This window comes from Pelobates fuscus, chromosome 1 (genome assembly GCF_036172605.1).
Source record: "Pelobates fuscus isolate aPelFus1 chromosome 1, aPelFus1.pri, whole genome shotgun sequence".
Taxonomy (NCBI): domain Eukaryota; kingdom Metazoa; phylum Chordata; class Amphibia; order Anura; family Pelobatidae; genus Pelobates; species Pelobates fuscus.
The window spans coordinates 475,420,113-475,437,116 of record NC_086317.1 but is presented as its reverse complement, the minus strand read 5'-3'; the positions used below and the strand labels follow the sequence as shown (position 1 = coordinate 475,437,116).

Sequence of the window (17,004 nt, the reverse complement as noted above, 5' to 3'; positions counted from 1 at the left end):
TCTCCAGATTTATTCACACAACCTCCTTTTAAGACATTCTCCCATGCAAGGGAGGGATCCACAACAATTAGTACAACAGCCAATAATGTACCAGTTACCTCCCACCCATCTCCTCCCACTAACTTATCTGTTAACATAATTAAACAGTCCACAATTTCCCCCAAGTTTTAGATGTACCCCAAATATGGTACACCTTTATCACCCAGATCAGACCAGGGGTTCGGGAGTTATGGCTGTTTAAAGTTTTGACCGACCGCAAAGGCAAAGTATCCGAAAATAGTTCCACATACTTTGGCCCTGTGGTCGGTCACAGAAAAGTGAATGAAAACATACGAATTGCCTGGTTTATAGAGCCTGGGGAGGATTTAAATGAATCCCCTTGTTCGTGGGGTTCTTTCTACCGAACGGCGGGCCATTCGGTAGTTTCTACACAAATTCATGGAAGTCTGGAGGTCTCAGCGGTGTTTGCCTAGTCGAGTGTCCGATTTTAGTTCCAGACACTCGATGGCAAAACACCGCTGTTCGGGAGTTTAAGATGGCCGCCGCCACGTGTTCGTATCGCGAATGGCGGCCACCCAGAGGACAAAACCACACATTACACACATTGCCAATTACCCGTTTGCAACATTGTTGCGAACGGTGATTGGAGGCACACTTTAATCCTGGGTGGTCTGGTTGTTCGGTAGTTTCACTCAATATAATGAATGGAGTGATTCTACCGAACAATCAGACAAATGCTGCATACACATAACACAGTTTACCGAACACATGATATTAAAGACAGCCTGAATGCAATCTGCTACACAGTCTTAAAGGGGCATTGTTCCTAAAAGTCATAATATGTCCACGGATGACCCTTAAAGGGCCAGTAGCAGCAATATAAAATACCACATGCCCAAATATTGCATTCAAAAGTACAAATTTACCATGGGCCATCGTCAGCAGGTAGGAGGCGGGCAATCAGGATTCTCCAGTTCACAGTGGCGAGGTTGGTTCCGCCACATGAGGTGAGTGCTTTTCGGGTATAACAGGGCATGTCAGTGCTCATGGGATGAATTTAAGCTTAGGGTTGTGGGTCTGAGGCCAGGATTGGAGCTAAGGAGGTTTTGGATTGTAGGTCAGTTTTGTTGCTAGCTCAGGCCCCTACTCCTGATAAACAATACCTTGTAAGACCTTTGGCAAGGAGTGTCACTGATGAGGGGTGGTATCTGTCTGTGGTTTCGTGACAGGAGGGTCAGGAGTGTATTTACCGTCCCTCCAGCTTCACTCCTGTCTCTGCGTGTTACACTATGGCTTTTATGTATTGTCTTGCTGTTTATGCCCCCAACCAAGAGGGCAGCGGGGGGGAGGGGAAGGGAGGTTATCATCTCGCGGTGTTGTCTGAGGCGGGAGCACCAATCTATTTTAACCCGTTTTATTTTTGTTTCCTTTTTTTTTTTTTTTATAAATAAAGCAGAAAATATACATTCTTCAGTCTTGAGTCCAGCCCTTTATGCTGCAGCCCTTTAGGCACCGAAAGGCCTTTACATCTTCCTCCATCCTGTGAGTGTAACCCAACATTGCATTTTAATATATTTTATACAGTGTTACACTATTATATGTGTTTTCTTTTTATAGTTTCACAGCTGTATCCTCCATATTTTTGGTTGCATCTATATAATGGTGAATAACACCTGAAGCAAAGTATTTTGGGTAACTAGCTGCTACTTGTTGAAGTGCTTATCACTACTGTTAGTGAGTAGCAGGTATTTAGGGGATGTGAGAGATCTTTCCACCCTATGATCCTTGGGACAGAGCAACATTTGACTGCCCTCCCCCCTCCTTCCGGTGGGTGTTATCCTGGTTCCTCCAACTACAGCACAGCTATAATTACCTGTGTACTCACAGCATATACTTCATATACAAGACAACCCGGAATGTCACCTACAATGACGGACTCGGCAGATCTGCTTGGAGATGACATCTTATCATCTTATATAAGCTTCACTTGCTTTTCGATGACTACTGGAGAAGAATTGAGGAGCGCACACTCCAAAGTGACCCGTAGGTCCTACATGCACCTCTACCCCAGAGGCTTCTGCCACACTCCTGACGAAAGAAGATGGCTCCAGACCAAAGGCCCACCTGATGACGACAGAAACAAACAGACCATCTCCCACCAGCTCCTACCAAGCACAACATACAGGTCTGCTTAAGTGGGGGCAATATCTTGCAGCTTCCCAAGAGGCTGAGTCAGTAGGAGGGTCATCAGAGCTACTGCTTGGCACACCAGCACATTCCTGGAGCTTCCTCGACCTACATTTGGGCGAATGTACCATATCAGCTGCACCGAAGTTGGATTGTGAGCTGCCCCAGAGGGGTATAGGATGATTCAGGGTTATGACTCTTACACTCCTTCCTCTGCCTCAACTGTGATTTGTTCTATCTCCACAACTTCTAATTTTTTTAAGCCTAATCTGTTGAGTTGGGGATTGTTCTACATAGTTTATTACACATGCACCTATGCATAGATTTAGCTTGTTCCACTTTACTAAAGAAAGTGCAGTATTTCCTGATATATAGTGTTTCATCCTTATGTCTTGCATTACTGTCTATATTCTCACTAAATATATACATGGATTTTGTTTGTTTCACTTTTACCAAAAACAGTGCAGTTCTTAATGTTTTCTGTTTCATCCTCATGACTTGCATTATTGTATATTTTCTCACAAAATGTCACTCAAAACTTGTATACCTTTATCTGCACTACAAAATAAAGAATAAAAAAATAAAAAAATTAAACAAAAGAAAAAAATTCAATATATTAAGGTTAACTCATGGAAAACTGTCCAAAACCAATGTATGGTCTGTGAAGCAACTATCTAATTACGCTTACATCCAAACGACCAAGTATAGCTTATTGTTATACCCTGGTTTGTTATCCCCAAAGCAGAGATACGATGCATCATTTGGGAAAAGTATTAGCTAATATATCAACAGGAGAATAATTTGTTCATTTAACCCTGTCCGTGCACAAGAACATATTGCATGGTATTTTTATGCCTCCAATCAAGCACACGCAGGGTTAATGTTGTAAAGGGTAAGAAGGATATAAATACTTTGGCAGAATTCATCCAACGGCAAAGATCGAAGGAGAGAGATCAATTGGTGCCCACTGTGTAAGCGGTGAGTATAAGATTAATTTAGACTATTGAGAAATTTGTGTACAATGTAAGAATTATCAGCATTCACAACCACTTACCAAAAAATACATCTAGGAGGACATTTTATTATTAGCCATTGTCACTAATTAGATAAGAAATGCAAACTTAGAAAAGAATTTTAGAAAAACTATTTCACGGACAGAAACAAATGAATAAATTAGGGAAGGAGGCTTACAGTCGAAATAAGTCAAAATTGTAGCTAAGTGTGCATAGGCATGTACTAAAGCTAAAATAAGAGAGTTTGCAGATATTATGAGTCTTTTACTGTTGGGATTAGTGGAACAATTAAAAGAGAAATGGAGAGGACTAGACGTTACGTGGTACTTTGGTTGAGATATGGTGTATTTTAGAAAATTTATATAAGAGGAAGAAAAAGGATTTGGTAAGAGAGGTAGAGAGTTTTAAGTCATGAAACGAGTGCACTGATTGAGTTAGAGTGTTGTGAACGCAAGTGAAATGCTTTGTAAGTGAAGTATGTAAATTCAAAATGCAATTTTTGCTGAGATGCAATGTGAGTGCGATGTAAAATAATGGGTTTTCCTAAAAAAGTCAAACACTCTGCACATTACAAATATTCAGAGACAAAGACATTTGTCCATGTTTTGTATAGGGATCAGAGCATCTACTCAATTCTACAATAAATGAAAAGGATACATCTTCAGTAATACATAAGATTTGTTTTAACAGATCATTATAGTGATAGAATAGTGATTTCCTCAATGCTGGCTATTACCTTCAAATAGCCATAAAGTCCATTAAGAACAGGTTGTTTATTTTAACAGTATCACAAAGAATACATAGGTGAGGAGAATAACCCTGCTTTCAGGATTGCTTTGTCAAACTACTGGGAGCTTGCTACAAAAATGTGCCCGAACTTCATAGAAAGAGAAATACCAAATCTTTCTGCTTTACATAATTTTGCTCGACCAAAGTAGAACTATTTCTTGCTTACACGATTTGCTGCTTCCATGTCTCATCGGGCGTCCAACTGTCATGTGATAAGAAGGTGTGAATGTAATAAGGCACTTCAAATGTTAAAACTAAATAAAAAATACTAATATTAGGAAAATTGTGAGCTGTTCAGAATCACTTGAGATATACCCTTTAATCTCTTGAATTGTATTCAGTAGAAGGAATGGAGTGCTTAAATGTAACTGTGTATGTAAAAATAAATTGAGAATGATTGTATAAAATCCGTGCAATAAAGTGCTAAGTATAAAGTGTGAATAAAGTGCTAATCCACCATATGGTTAAAGTGCACCAAAAATATAACAAAACATTTTGCAAAGTGTGCCGTGTGCAAATAGTACAATATACCCTTAGAATAAAATTCAATAAAGCTATACAAACTAGTGTACTTTAGATGAATATACTAAAGAGCTAATACTTCCCAATTGGATTTTTTTTTTTTGCATTATCCATGACACTTAAGCGTTCTACTCTTTCTACTCTACTGCATAGAGTCCTACTGCCATGTGCTTGTAAATGTTTCTCTGTGGTAGCTTCTATTTCAAACAGAAACAAATCACAGGAACCTCCTATATTTGATTAACGTTCAATTCAGAGAGCAGGAGATACGGGGAAAAAAAACTTCTAAAGTAAGTTGACATCTGATTGAAAATTAATGTCAGTCACAGTCAGAGCAGGTGTGGCTAGGGCCGCATGGACACAAACAAAAGTATTTTAACTCCTAAATTGCAGAGAATTGAGCAGTAAAAGCTGTTTTGGTGACTGTAGTGTGTCTTTAAAGTAGTTCAAACATACATTTGCTATGTTATCAGGTTAAATGTTAATCTAGGTAAAAAATATTGAGGCTTGATAGGTTTAGATTAAGGAGGCTGAAACAACCACTCACAAATTTTAACTATTTTCATTTGTACTTCAATTGGGACAAAAAAATTACATTGACTCCAAAGTGACAATTTATTTTAATAACTCTAAACTCCATAGAAAATTAATGTTGTTAATTGGAGTAGAAGAAGCAATGAGGTGTTAACAATTTTTGTACTTAAAATCTTCCATTCCCCTTGTTAATTTTTACTCAACCTTTAAATTGGTCCCTGTTTCATAATGTTCCACTTAACAACTGGTGCATAGCATTTTTTTTCACAGTTTTGTACAGTGAATGGTTACCATGTAGAAAGTAGTGGACATGGAATAAAGTAGAAGGTAGATTTACTTAAAATGACTTTGTTGGGTAAGTTGGTGGATTTTGGGGACTGGGAAATCCTCAATTTTAGTCAAAAAGCTTTTACAAAAAGCCACTGGACTGTACAATTACCTCACTATCACCTGAAAACTATAAAATAAGCCTTGGTGGTTAAGATGTTTTCACTGCCCCTTACTGTTTTTGTAGATTGTAATGGGTCCCTGTGAAAGGAACACTCAACACACATTAAGCACTTCAGCTTGCTGACATGATTTATGTGTCTGTCATATTTGGGACAGTTTATAAAAATGCTGATTTCAATATCAATCAGAACTTTTACAACAGAGGCAAAAACACCTCTTTGGCTTTTGCTCAGAGAGCCAGGGTGATTTTCTTCCAGTTCCATTATTTCAAGAAGGCTAACATAAGAGGAAGCCATGCTGGGATAGAGCGCACCTGACTTCCCTTCTCAGTATAGGAAAGCTGAGATTGTTTGCTCGCTGTCATGATAGACTCATGAGTTGAACTGTGTCTGGGTAGTGATGTGTTAAAGATTGTTGGAAAATACTTTTTAAATGAACAATAATTCAGGCCTAGTTTACATTTTGTGGTGTTATGTATTAACCAAATAAGTTGTAGGGATATTTGACAGTTATCTGGTTCTAAGGTTATCAGTTATGTCAGCGGGGGCTTGAGAAAGAACACAATACTTGCAATGTGTATTGTATGTACATTAAAGGGTCATTCGCTTAAAATTCAGGAAGTGATTTTAGATACTGTTTTATTGTAAGGGAATTATGCTTAAAATATGTAAAAAAAATCTTGGGTGAGAGCACACACAAAAAATATATGGTTTACCAGCAGCTGAAAATAATAGAAAAACCTAGCAATAAAATAACAAACACATCTTAGTGTATCAACCAATATACACATATATATTGCTGTCTTGAAAATGTGAGATTTGAAAAAAAAAAAAGTTTTTTATTGTCAATTTTACTATACATTTCTGCACACCAATATAGATAGTTAAACTTACTGATATTTATCTGGGGCACATTTAAAACCTTTACCCAGAAATTCTAATTCCTTATTTGTTAAAGGTATATCTTATATATATCATTCTCCCCCTTATATGACTTTTTTCTCTCTCCTCCTTTCTTTTACTATTCTGGGGAGACTCTAACTGGGGAGATATAAATCTGTTGTAATGTTTAGTTATCTCCCTTCTTGGCAGAAATACACCGGTGATCCCCTTTTCTTTTGGGGTCCTGGGAGTATTTTATTTAGTTTTTTTTAATGATAGAAAAGCATGGTATATAGTCAATTACATCTAGCCTTTCAGCATTCGTGGATTTAATTTTACAACAATATGCACAAAAAGTACATTCATATATTAAAGACACCAGATATACATTGAAACAATAAGAGAATATTACATGTCAAAAGGATTACAAATGGGCTACATTAGTATACAGTAATAAAACATGAGATAAGTTAAAAAAAACGTATTAGTTGATGAAAATATGCCAAGAGATAGAGGAAGTTTTATTTTAGAGTGCATTCATTTTATTTTAAAATACAATGATTTTTTCTTTGATGATAAGTATTATTGAAAAATTACAGGAATCGCCATGTGAGCCAAGTTTCCCACCCAGCTATGCTATAACATCTTTATGAGAGGGTGGGAAGATCAATACAATTTGTCGAGTCATGGCTGGGTTGCGAACGTGGTCCTAAGGCAGTGTTTTATTGATTATGTACTTATAATTTTGAAGGGGTTTAAATTTATTTTGAGAATTTTTTAAGTTATATTAACCAATATGAACATGGATTAATTTTGCCCCCAAGGCCACCTTGACCCCAGAATGGCAGTAAGATTTATCCTTGGATCAAGAAGTTATTACCCTACATTTAAAAACTTATATAATTGAATATTATGTTTTTGCAAGAATGCATTGAGTTGCTGGTCTTCATTAACTAACACCCCCATCACGGTTTTCAGTGTACCTACAGGTTCATTTTTTGTTTTTTTCGAATTTATAAACTTAAAAAATGCTTTGAGTTTGGTTTTGCTCTTTTTATAAATTTTTTCCTCATTTTGCGAATCTAGTCTCCTTTTTGCACGCATTATTGGCTTTAATATATCTTTTATAATATACCTCTGATTTGTCTGATTTAAATGCTTTCAATGGCCTTTTCTTATTTTTAATGTCTTGATTTACTTTCCCACTAAGCCACATTGGTTTCAAGTTGTTTATTTTATATTTATTAGTAGAAGTATAGATCAGGGTGTTGCAGTGGATGTGATATACTTGGATTTTGCCAAGGCATTTGATACAGTTCCTCACAATAGGTTAGTCTTCAAACTAAATGAAATTGGTCTAGATGAATATTCTTGTTCTTGGGTAGAACATTGGCTTAAGGATAGAGTACAACGAGTTGTCATTAATGGTACATTTTCAAGCTGGACAAAAGTGGTAAGTGGTGTCCCTCAGGGTTCTGTTTTGGGACCGCTTCTATTTAACATATTTATAAATGATCTTGAAATGGGCATTGAAAGCCATGTATCAGTGTGACACAAAACTTTGTAAAGTAATAAAAAGTGAGAAGGATATTGCCTTGCTGCAGAGGGATTTGGATAGGTTGGGGGACTGGGCACTAAAATGGCAGATTAAATTTAACGTAGAGAAATGCAAAGTTATGTACTTCGGGGTTAAGAATTCACAAGCAATTTACACCCTAAATGGTAGTGAACTAGGGATAACCACGCATGAGAAGGATTTGGGAATTGTTATAGACAACAAATTAGGCAGCAATATGCAATGTTAATCTGCAGTTGCTAAGGCCAGCAAGGTTTTGTCATGTATAAATAGGGGCATAAATTCTCGAGATGGAAATATAATTTTGCCTCTTTATAAATCGCTGGTAAAACCTTGAATATGCTGTGCAATTTTGGGCACCTGTTCTAAAGAAAGATATCATGGCACTAGAAAAAGTGCAGAGACGAGCTGCAAAATTGATAAAAGGAATGGAGCATTTTAGTTACGAAGAAAGGTTAAAAAATTGTAATCTCTTTAGTTTGGAAAAACGGCGCCTGAGAGGGGATATGATAACATTATACAAATATATTCTGGGCCAGTACAAACCATTATCTGGAAATCTATTTATAAACAGGGCTATACATAGGACACAAGGTCACACATTTATGCTTGAAGAAATGAGATTTCATCTAAGGCAAAGAAAAGGTTTTTTTTTACAGTAAGAGCAATAAGGATATATAATTCTTTGCCTGAAGAGGTGGTTTTGTCAGAGTATATACAGATGTTTAAACTGCAATTGGATAAATACTTGCAAAAACATAACATACAGGGATATAATTTCTAATTAGTGGGGTAATAGCTGCTTGATCCAAGGAGACATCTGACTGCTATTTTGGGGTCAAGAAGGAATTTTTTCCTAGTTTGCAAAATTGGAAGCGCTTCAGACTAGGTTTTTTGCCTTCTTTTGGATCAACAGCAAAACATATGTGGGGAAGGCTGAACTTAATGGATGCAAGTCTCTTTTCAGCTATGTAACTATGTAACTATGTAACTATGTAACCAATGGTACATACTGAGAAATGTACCTTTCTAATATTTGATTGAAGATATTCCATTTATCCTCAGTGTTTTTTTCCCCCCAAAAAATTGATGCCAGTTAATATATTGCAAAGCTGCCTTTATCTTATTGATATTGGCCTTTTTAAAATGAAATTATATGTTTCAGTATGCCCCATGTGCTTTTTTTTCACAGGACACTATAGTGTGATCACTATTCCCCAAGTGCTCTCCTGAATGTTGGTCAGGAGATGTTGGTCAAAAGATTATAACCAGATCCAGACAAGTGTCGTTTCTAGTTGGTGCTTATACCAATTTTGACATGAAGGTGTCATGTAACAGGTTAATCAAAATCTCCAATAATTAATGCGTTACCCAGATTTGCAGGTTTCCCAATTTGCTCAAACAGGTGTTAATAACATATCCCAAACAATAACTGATTTCTTTTCTTTTGCCCAAAGCAGATATGTAACCATAAAGTTTCCATGTGGTCTTCATCACATTCTATTTGCTTCAGATTTGGCTTTAACTCATGGTTAACATATAACATACCTCACCAGCTAAAGAAAAACAAGTTACCTGCGCTCTCTCATTAATCCCTATGTATTTTTAAACAAATGGAGGTTTTTAGTTATCACCAATGGCCATGAGAGGGTAAGCCCACCTGCCAACGTCAAGGCAGACCCCCCTAGGTGGGTCCTAACTCTAAACATTCACCTTGCTTCCTTGAGCTTCTGGCAAAGACATCTCTATTGAGACAGAAGGGGTATTTGTTTTTTATATACACCCTATACATTTATTAACCTTTAATAGGGAACACATGGGATGGGCGGAGCATTGTAACAAAGCTGTGTGATACAAAAAATGGATATAAATGCAAAAAGATAAGTCCTGTGCTCACTCCCATCACAATTGGGCGACAGCAATGACTACAGTACACATCAGCCCCAATATATAGTAAAAACCAAAGAAAAACAACTTACCTTGCTTCTAGTTCCCCTATTTTGTTATTTTGGCTAGTTGCATTAGTAAGCATACATTTAAAATTATCATGAGTAACTTGTTTTTTATCCATTGGCCTTAATTAAAAATGCAGCCAAAATAAATAAAGGAAAGTGAAAACTGTTAAAAATTGTGCTAAATGTCGCCCCAATTTTAGGTTGGGCTTCGTATGGGACCGTAGTAAAGTAGATGGTGTTGTGTCTAAGAGAAAGATACCCTAACATAATTTTTCCATGTTCCAATTGGACAGGAGATTCACCTAAGTGCTGCCACATCTCCTCATTGGACGTCATCTCCTTGGAGGACACACCTGATGCTCAACAGTAAAAGCGATATACTCACAGCAGCTTGCCAAGTGCAGAAGTGATCACAGATGGAGATGGGCACTATTCAATTGCTAGCGTATACTCAACATATTTAACAAGATATAATCAAGCAAGTGAACCTATAGTACAAAGGACAAGTATACAAAAAGGGGGCAATAAGGTATAAACCATCTATGTCGAGATATATATATATATATTTGTTTTTTATGTGATGTCATGCCTTATCACAGGTGAAACAAGAAAAAAATTTAAATCAGCATACGATATATTAATACATAGATGGAAAATATCACATTCATGTACTAGTTTCCAATGTATTTGTTCACTAAGAAGCTAAGATACGTATTGATTGCTGTTGTTAATTTTGGTAAGTTTTGATTCTTTAGGCAATGTACATTTTTCTTTGGTATATATTATAATGTATACCACTAGATATGTATATAAAAAATGTTAATGTATTATTTTATTTAATGTTTAAAATAGTTATACTTAAGCTACATAGGCTAATAAACTCTCTACGAACATCTTCTTCTTAAATGAGTATATAATTTTGATAAAAATTTTCATTAATTAGAATATCTCCATCTAAACCCTCTAATCATCTCTCTGTTAAATATTTATACAGTGGAACCTGGGAAATCGAACGTAATCTGTTCTAGAAGGCTGTTTGAGTTCCGAATTGTTTGAGAATCGAATCAACATTTCCCATAAGAATTAATGTAAACTTAAAACTTGATTAATCCGTTCCAGACCCCCAAAATTACAGCATTTTAGCACAAATTTCACAGTTTAATAATGCCTTACATGCATAAAATTATATAGGAAAAAAAATAATAAACACAATGTACAGTAAATTAAATGAAAATGTAACTTCACTTTACCTATAATGGTGTGAGTTGATGGCGTAAGTGGAAAGGAGAAGAGATATTATTGTTTGGATGTGGATAGGTAACTGTTCTTCTGGCTTTTAAAATATGTCTAAAGTGCATCTATTTGAACATGTTTGTGGCATGATTTGTTTTGGGTACAGAGGATCGTTCGCGTACCAAGACATTTTTTACTCTAAATTTTTGTTTGACTTCCGAATTGTTCGAGTACCGGACTGTTCGAGTTCCGAGGTTCCACTGTATATATAATACACATTTAACAGAGGGCTTAGCTGTGATCAATATACAATATATATATATATAAACTACAGAGAATATTACCGTATTTATTCGAGTATAACGCGCACACGTGTATAACGCGCACCCCTAATTTTCGATTAAAAATCGGTATAAAATGTTATACCGATTTTTAATCTAAAATTAGGGTGCTTGTTATACTCGAATAAATAATACCGACCGCCGGGCTCATTACAAGCCCGGCGGTCCTGGGGGGGTGGGCAGCAAGCGTTTACTCACCTCCGTGCAGCTCCTCCAGCTTCCCAGTGTAAATCTCGCGAGACCCGCGGCCAGCTCTGACGACGTCAGAGCGTCAGAGCTGGCCGCGGGTCTCGCGAGATTTACACTGGGAAGCTGGAGGAGCTGCACGGAGGTGAGTAAACGCTTGCTGCCCACCCCCCCAGGACCGCCGGGCTTGTAATGAGCCCGGCGGTCCTGGAAAATATGCTGCACAATATGCAATATATTTATTCGAGTATAACGCGCACCCTTAATTTTAAATTAAAAATCGGTTTAAAAAAATGCGCGTTATACTCGAATAAATACGGTACATAGAGAATATTCACACCCACTATTATTTCAAAAATGATCAAAAAACAAAAGTAAGAACGAATCTACATACCGTATATACTCGAGTATAAGCCGACCCGAATATAAGCCGAGGCCCCTAATTTTATCCCAAAAAACTGGGAAAACTTATTGACTCGAGTATAAGACTAGGGTGGGAAATGCAGCAGCTACTGGTAAATTTCTAAATAAAATTAGATCCTAAAAAAATATATATTAATTGAATATTTATTTACAGTGTGTGTATAATGAATGCAGTGTGTGCGTATGTGTGTGTGTATGAGTGCAGCGTGTGTGTGCATGAATGCAGTGTGTGTGTGCATGAATGCAGTGTGTGTGTGCATGAATGCAGTGTGTGTGTGCATGAATGCAGTGTGTGAATGCAGTGTGTGCAGGGCCGGTGCAAGGATATTTGCCGCCGTAGGCAAAACATTTTTTGCCGCCCCCTCCCCCCCCCATATGTCCTGACTTCCCCTCCTCCTCCCTCAGTGGTCCTTACCTCCCCACCCCCGTGTTCCTTCACTCCCCCCCCCCAGTGGTCCTGACTCACCCCTCCCCTAGTGGTCCTTACCCTCCCCTCCCCTAGTGGTCCTTACTTCCCCCTCCCCTCCCATAGTGGTCCTTATCCCACCCCCTCCCTCTCATAGTGGTCCTTATCCCACCCCCTGCCTCTCATAGTGGTCCTTATCCCCCTTCTCCCTCCCATAGTGTTCCTTATCCCCCCCCATCCCTCCCATAGTGGTCCATATACCCACCCCCTCCCTCCCATAGTGGTCCTTATCCCACCCCCTCCCATAGTGGTCCTTATACCCCCCCTCCCTCCCATAGTGGTCCTTATACCCCCCTCCCTCCCATAGTGGTCCTAATCCCCCCCCCCCCTCCCTCCCATAGTGGTCCTTATCCCACCCCCTCCCTCTCATAGTGGTCCTTATCCCACCCCCTGCCTCTCATAGTGGTCCTTATCCCCCTTCTCCCTCCCATAGTGTTCCTTATCCCCCCCCATCCCTCCCATAGTGGTCCATATACCCACCCCCTCCCTCCCATAGTGGTCCTTATCCCACCCCCTCCCATAGTGGTCCTTATACCCCCCTCCCTCCCATAGTGGTCCTTATACCCCCCCCCCTCCCATAGTGGTCCTTATACCCCTTTTTTTTTATTATTATTATTTTTTTTTTTATATATTTTTTTTTTCGTCCCCCCTCCCTGCTTGATATATGGCAGGGAGGGGGGCTCTCCTTCCCTGGTGGTCCAGTGGCAGTTCAGTGGGGGGGAGAGGGGGGCTGGCAGAGCTGTACTTACCTTTCCTGCAGCTCCTGTCAGCTCTCTCCTCCTCCGCGCGGTCTGTGCAGCTCACTCTGTCAGCTCACAGTGTAAGTCTCGCGAGAGCCGATTTACACTGGGAGCTGACCGAGGTGCTGAACGGACGGCGCAGAGGAGGAGAGAGCTGACAGGAGCTGCAGGAAAGGTAAGTACAGCTCTGCCAGCCCCCCTCTCCCCCCAGTCTGTATTATGGCAATGCAAATTGCCATAATACAGACTCTGACTCGAGTATAAGCCGAGTTGGGGTTTTTCAGCCCAAAAAATGGGCTGGAAAACTCGGCTTATACTCGAGTATATACGGTAACTCAAAAATGCTCCCGGTATGGTATAGGGTCTATATCATACCAGTAGCATTTTAGGAGTTAAGTAGAATGGTTCTCACTTTTGTTTTTGGATCACTATGAAATATTCTCTATAGTCTAGGTATTTTTATATTGATCACAGCTAAGCCATCTATAGTCTATGTATATTTTTCATGTTTAAGTCCTTCATTCACTCCGAGTCCAGTTTGGATGCTCAATTTATTTACCAGGTGAAATGTAAATTTAGACTCTATTTTTTGGTTCTATTAGTTCACCTTAGGTCATTTATATACTAAACCAAATTTAATGTGTTTTGTGAAAATCAGGGTCCACGTTAAAGTCATTTTCTTTAGTTTATTGAATTTTCTTTTTTTTAAATCTAACGGGACTTTCTGAAAATAATGGATCCTTGATTTATACCCAGAACTGTTTCTCATACTCTGTACAGTAGTAGTAGTGTTTATACTAATGTATATGTACAGTAGCAATTAGTTTATATATAACTCATTTATATATCCTTTTTTTTTTTTATCTCAGAATGTCAACACTAAAAAACACTGAACATCAGGGCGTGTTCACTAAAGTCTAAAAGGCTCCGAACTGAATGGGGCAGAAACATCCATTGTAATATTTTTACATAAGAGTGTAACAGTGGCTATTCAGACTACAAAATCCAGGCATGGAATTCATTAACTGTCTGAATTTTGTAAATCAGGCCCTGAACGGTCCTGAATTGTTCCAGATTTCAGCTGGGTTTATCTCTGCCAGATGACTAAAATCTGGGCTCAATGCAGTAAATCCAGGCTGGAAGAATTTAACTCCAAGACAGCAGGCAAATAGTGAAAAGCCCTCGGCCATACTTTATAGCCAGACAACCCATTTCAAATATAAAAAGATAATTTAAATAAATGCAAATATTATAGCTGCAACCTAGGAGGTTTTGTACCAAATGCAAACTAGAAACTATGCCATGGGGATGGGGCCTGTGAAATAACATAGGCACAAAATCCTTAGTGTGTGCTGAGAGTATTTATCAAATAAGCATAGGACATCATTATTACACTTAACCTTCCCCCTCAACTCTTTGCTTATACCCTATATGCCACCTGTTCATATATGGAGTGCACTCTTTTTACCTCTTAATAAACACTAGTGGATATGTAAAATCTAGTTCAGTTGCTACTTTAGAATCTACCTTTAGAGTCTACCTCTGCATCTATACTTTAGAGTTTGGCGTGTGTACTTTAGCAAACACATACTACTAGGGAAGGACCTGGTTTTTGTTTAAGCCTCATTTCTCAGGTATTCCAGGATATATATTTGGAATGTCTGCCAAGTATCCTCCCCTTTGAATTGTCTGAGATATTTGAAGGCTTTTTAGCCTCTGTATAGGGACTTGCAAGGGTTTTTGAGGATATGCAAGCCCAAACTTGTAGAACTGTAAATATCGCTTAATGTATTCACTTTCGAGTGCTGTCTGTTCATTATTTTTTTTTTACACTTAGTTAGGCACCTTATTTGTTTTGCTATTAGACGTTTTTCTTTTTTTCCATTTGTGGCTTTGTTGGGTAAAATTCCCAGTTTTTTTATATTTTTGCTAATAGTAACATTTTACAGTGGAAAAAAAAATCAAAAAGTAGAATCTGCAATAAAAAAAAGTTTCTTATAAAAAGAAATAAAATATTATGAATTGTGAAATTGCAGAAAGTTATACCATAACCAGTGAAACCCCACCACAAAAAAAAATGCACAATCCATCATGGTCAATAACAAGAACAAAAGAGTCAATGACATAAAACCAGTAGTGAATCCTTGAAATTCTGCTGTTAAAATGTTAATTAAACATGGATTCGAAACACACTGAAGGGCGTTACCTTAATTATTGTGCTACTAAAGATTATTTTTGGTAAGCCAGTCTTGCAAGTGTTCCAGGTATTTATTTATTTGTTAATAACTTAGACTCACTTCTGTATTCATAATTTATCAAATAATCTGAACAACGAAGTTACCTTATTAAAGATTTTCCATAAACAGTTGCGTGCATTTCTTTTATTTTCACAGGTTCCAAGAAAACTGTGGTGAGCATTAAAAATACCAACAAAGAAAGAAATCCTGAAAAGAAAATGAATTCATCAGCAATAAATTCAACAGTCATCAGTCTGACCCAACTTTCTCTATTTAGCAGCAATGTCAACCAGTTTATCAAAATCTCTTTTTTAACCTTAACGTTCCTTTGCTTCTTCTTTTTCCTTTATTTTATCATTGTAATCCTGATGGTCTTCTTCTCCAATGTTTACGTCAGAGAGAACCCACGCTATTTACTGTTTGCTCACATGCTTATCACCGATACAATATATCTTTCTCTGGGCATTTTCCTTTCAGTGTCTGTTATGTTTCTTCCTGTATCCATTCCCGTACCAGTCTGCTACATTGTAATTATCATGATCACGACAACCTTCAAGGTGACACCATACAACCTTGCAGCCATGGCTTTGGAGCGCTACATGGCCATATGTTTCCCTCTAAGACACGGGCAGCTATGCACCAGACCAAGATCTTTGGTTGTCATTGGTGTAATTTGGATAATTGGGTTTGTTCCGAGCATTGCAGATTTTATTATTCTAATTTCCTCCAAAGATCCAAGTTTTTTCTCTCTTCGTTTGATGTGTACACAATATAGTTTTATGAATACCCCCCAGCAAAACGCTATACAAATTACCGCTTATGTTCTGTGCTTTGCAGTGGTGGGGCTGATTATCATTTACACATATATCAGGATCATGCTGATTGCTATGAAACTTGACTCAGGAAATTCATCGGCTTCTAAAGCTGGTAAAACCGTTATGCTCCACGCTTTACAGCTCCTCTTATGCATGACCGCCTTCAGCCACAACATTACAGAGCTTTTCTTTCAAGAATATATTCTTCTTGTAGCCCGAATCAACTTTCTATTCTTCATGTGCCTACCCCGGTCTCTCAGCCCCCTGATTTATGGACTAAGAGATGAAATGCTCTGCAGTTATATCAAAAAGTTTGTTCTCTGTAAACCTTTAAAGGTTGTCATAAATGCAACTTGATTGTAACAAACTGCTTAAAGAAACATAATCAAAACCAGAGGTACAACCCCCAATAAAGCACCATTTCGAATAATATGAATACAATTCTATGTTTGTGTCTATAATAATAATAATATTAATGGAATAAAAGGCTTCAAGTGAATGAGCCTTGTACTTTTATTGTACTCAACTCTAAACAAAATATGTTTCTCTGTATTTTTCTATTTTATTATAAAAAAAAAAAACAACCACATACCTATTTGATCTTTAACCCCTTAGTGACTAGACCGCTTTGCAATTTCTTACCGTTTGGGACCAGG

The 17,004-nt window shown here is 37.9% G+C and overlaps 1 protein-coding gene across 1 annotated transcript; it reads left to right on the top strand.

Moving 5' to 3' along the window:
- Positions 1–1,928: 1,928 nt before the first annotated feature.
- On the top strand, positions 1,929–16,705 carry LOC134585640 (odorant receptor 131-2-like). Its single transcript, XM_063441096.1, has 2 exons — positions 1,929–2,043; positions 15,690–16,705. Exons 1-2 carry the CDS (start codon positions 1,929–1,931, stop codon positions 16,703–16,705), a joined length of 1,131 nt encoding a protein of 376 aa, XP_063297166.1.
- Positions 16,706–17,004: the final 299 nt, after the last annotated feature.

What these genes read in the sequence shown, in the direction of transcription:
- LOC134585640 (XM_063441096.1), top strand. Translation starts at nt 1,929, where the DNA reads ATGACGGACTCGGCAGATCTGCTTGGAGATGACATCTTATCATCTTAT. An exon ending in CGCACACTCCAAAGTGACCC is followed by an intron (nt 2,044 to 15,689) that starts GTAGGTCCTACA and finishes TTATTTTCACAG; the next exon opens with GTTCCAAGAAAACTGTGGTG.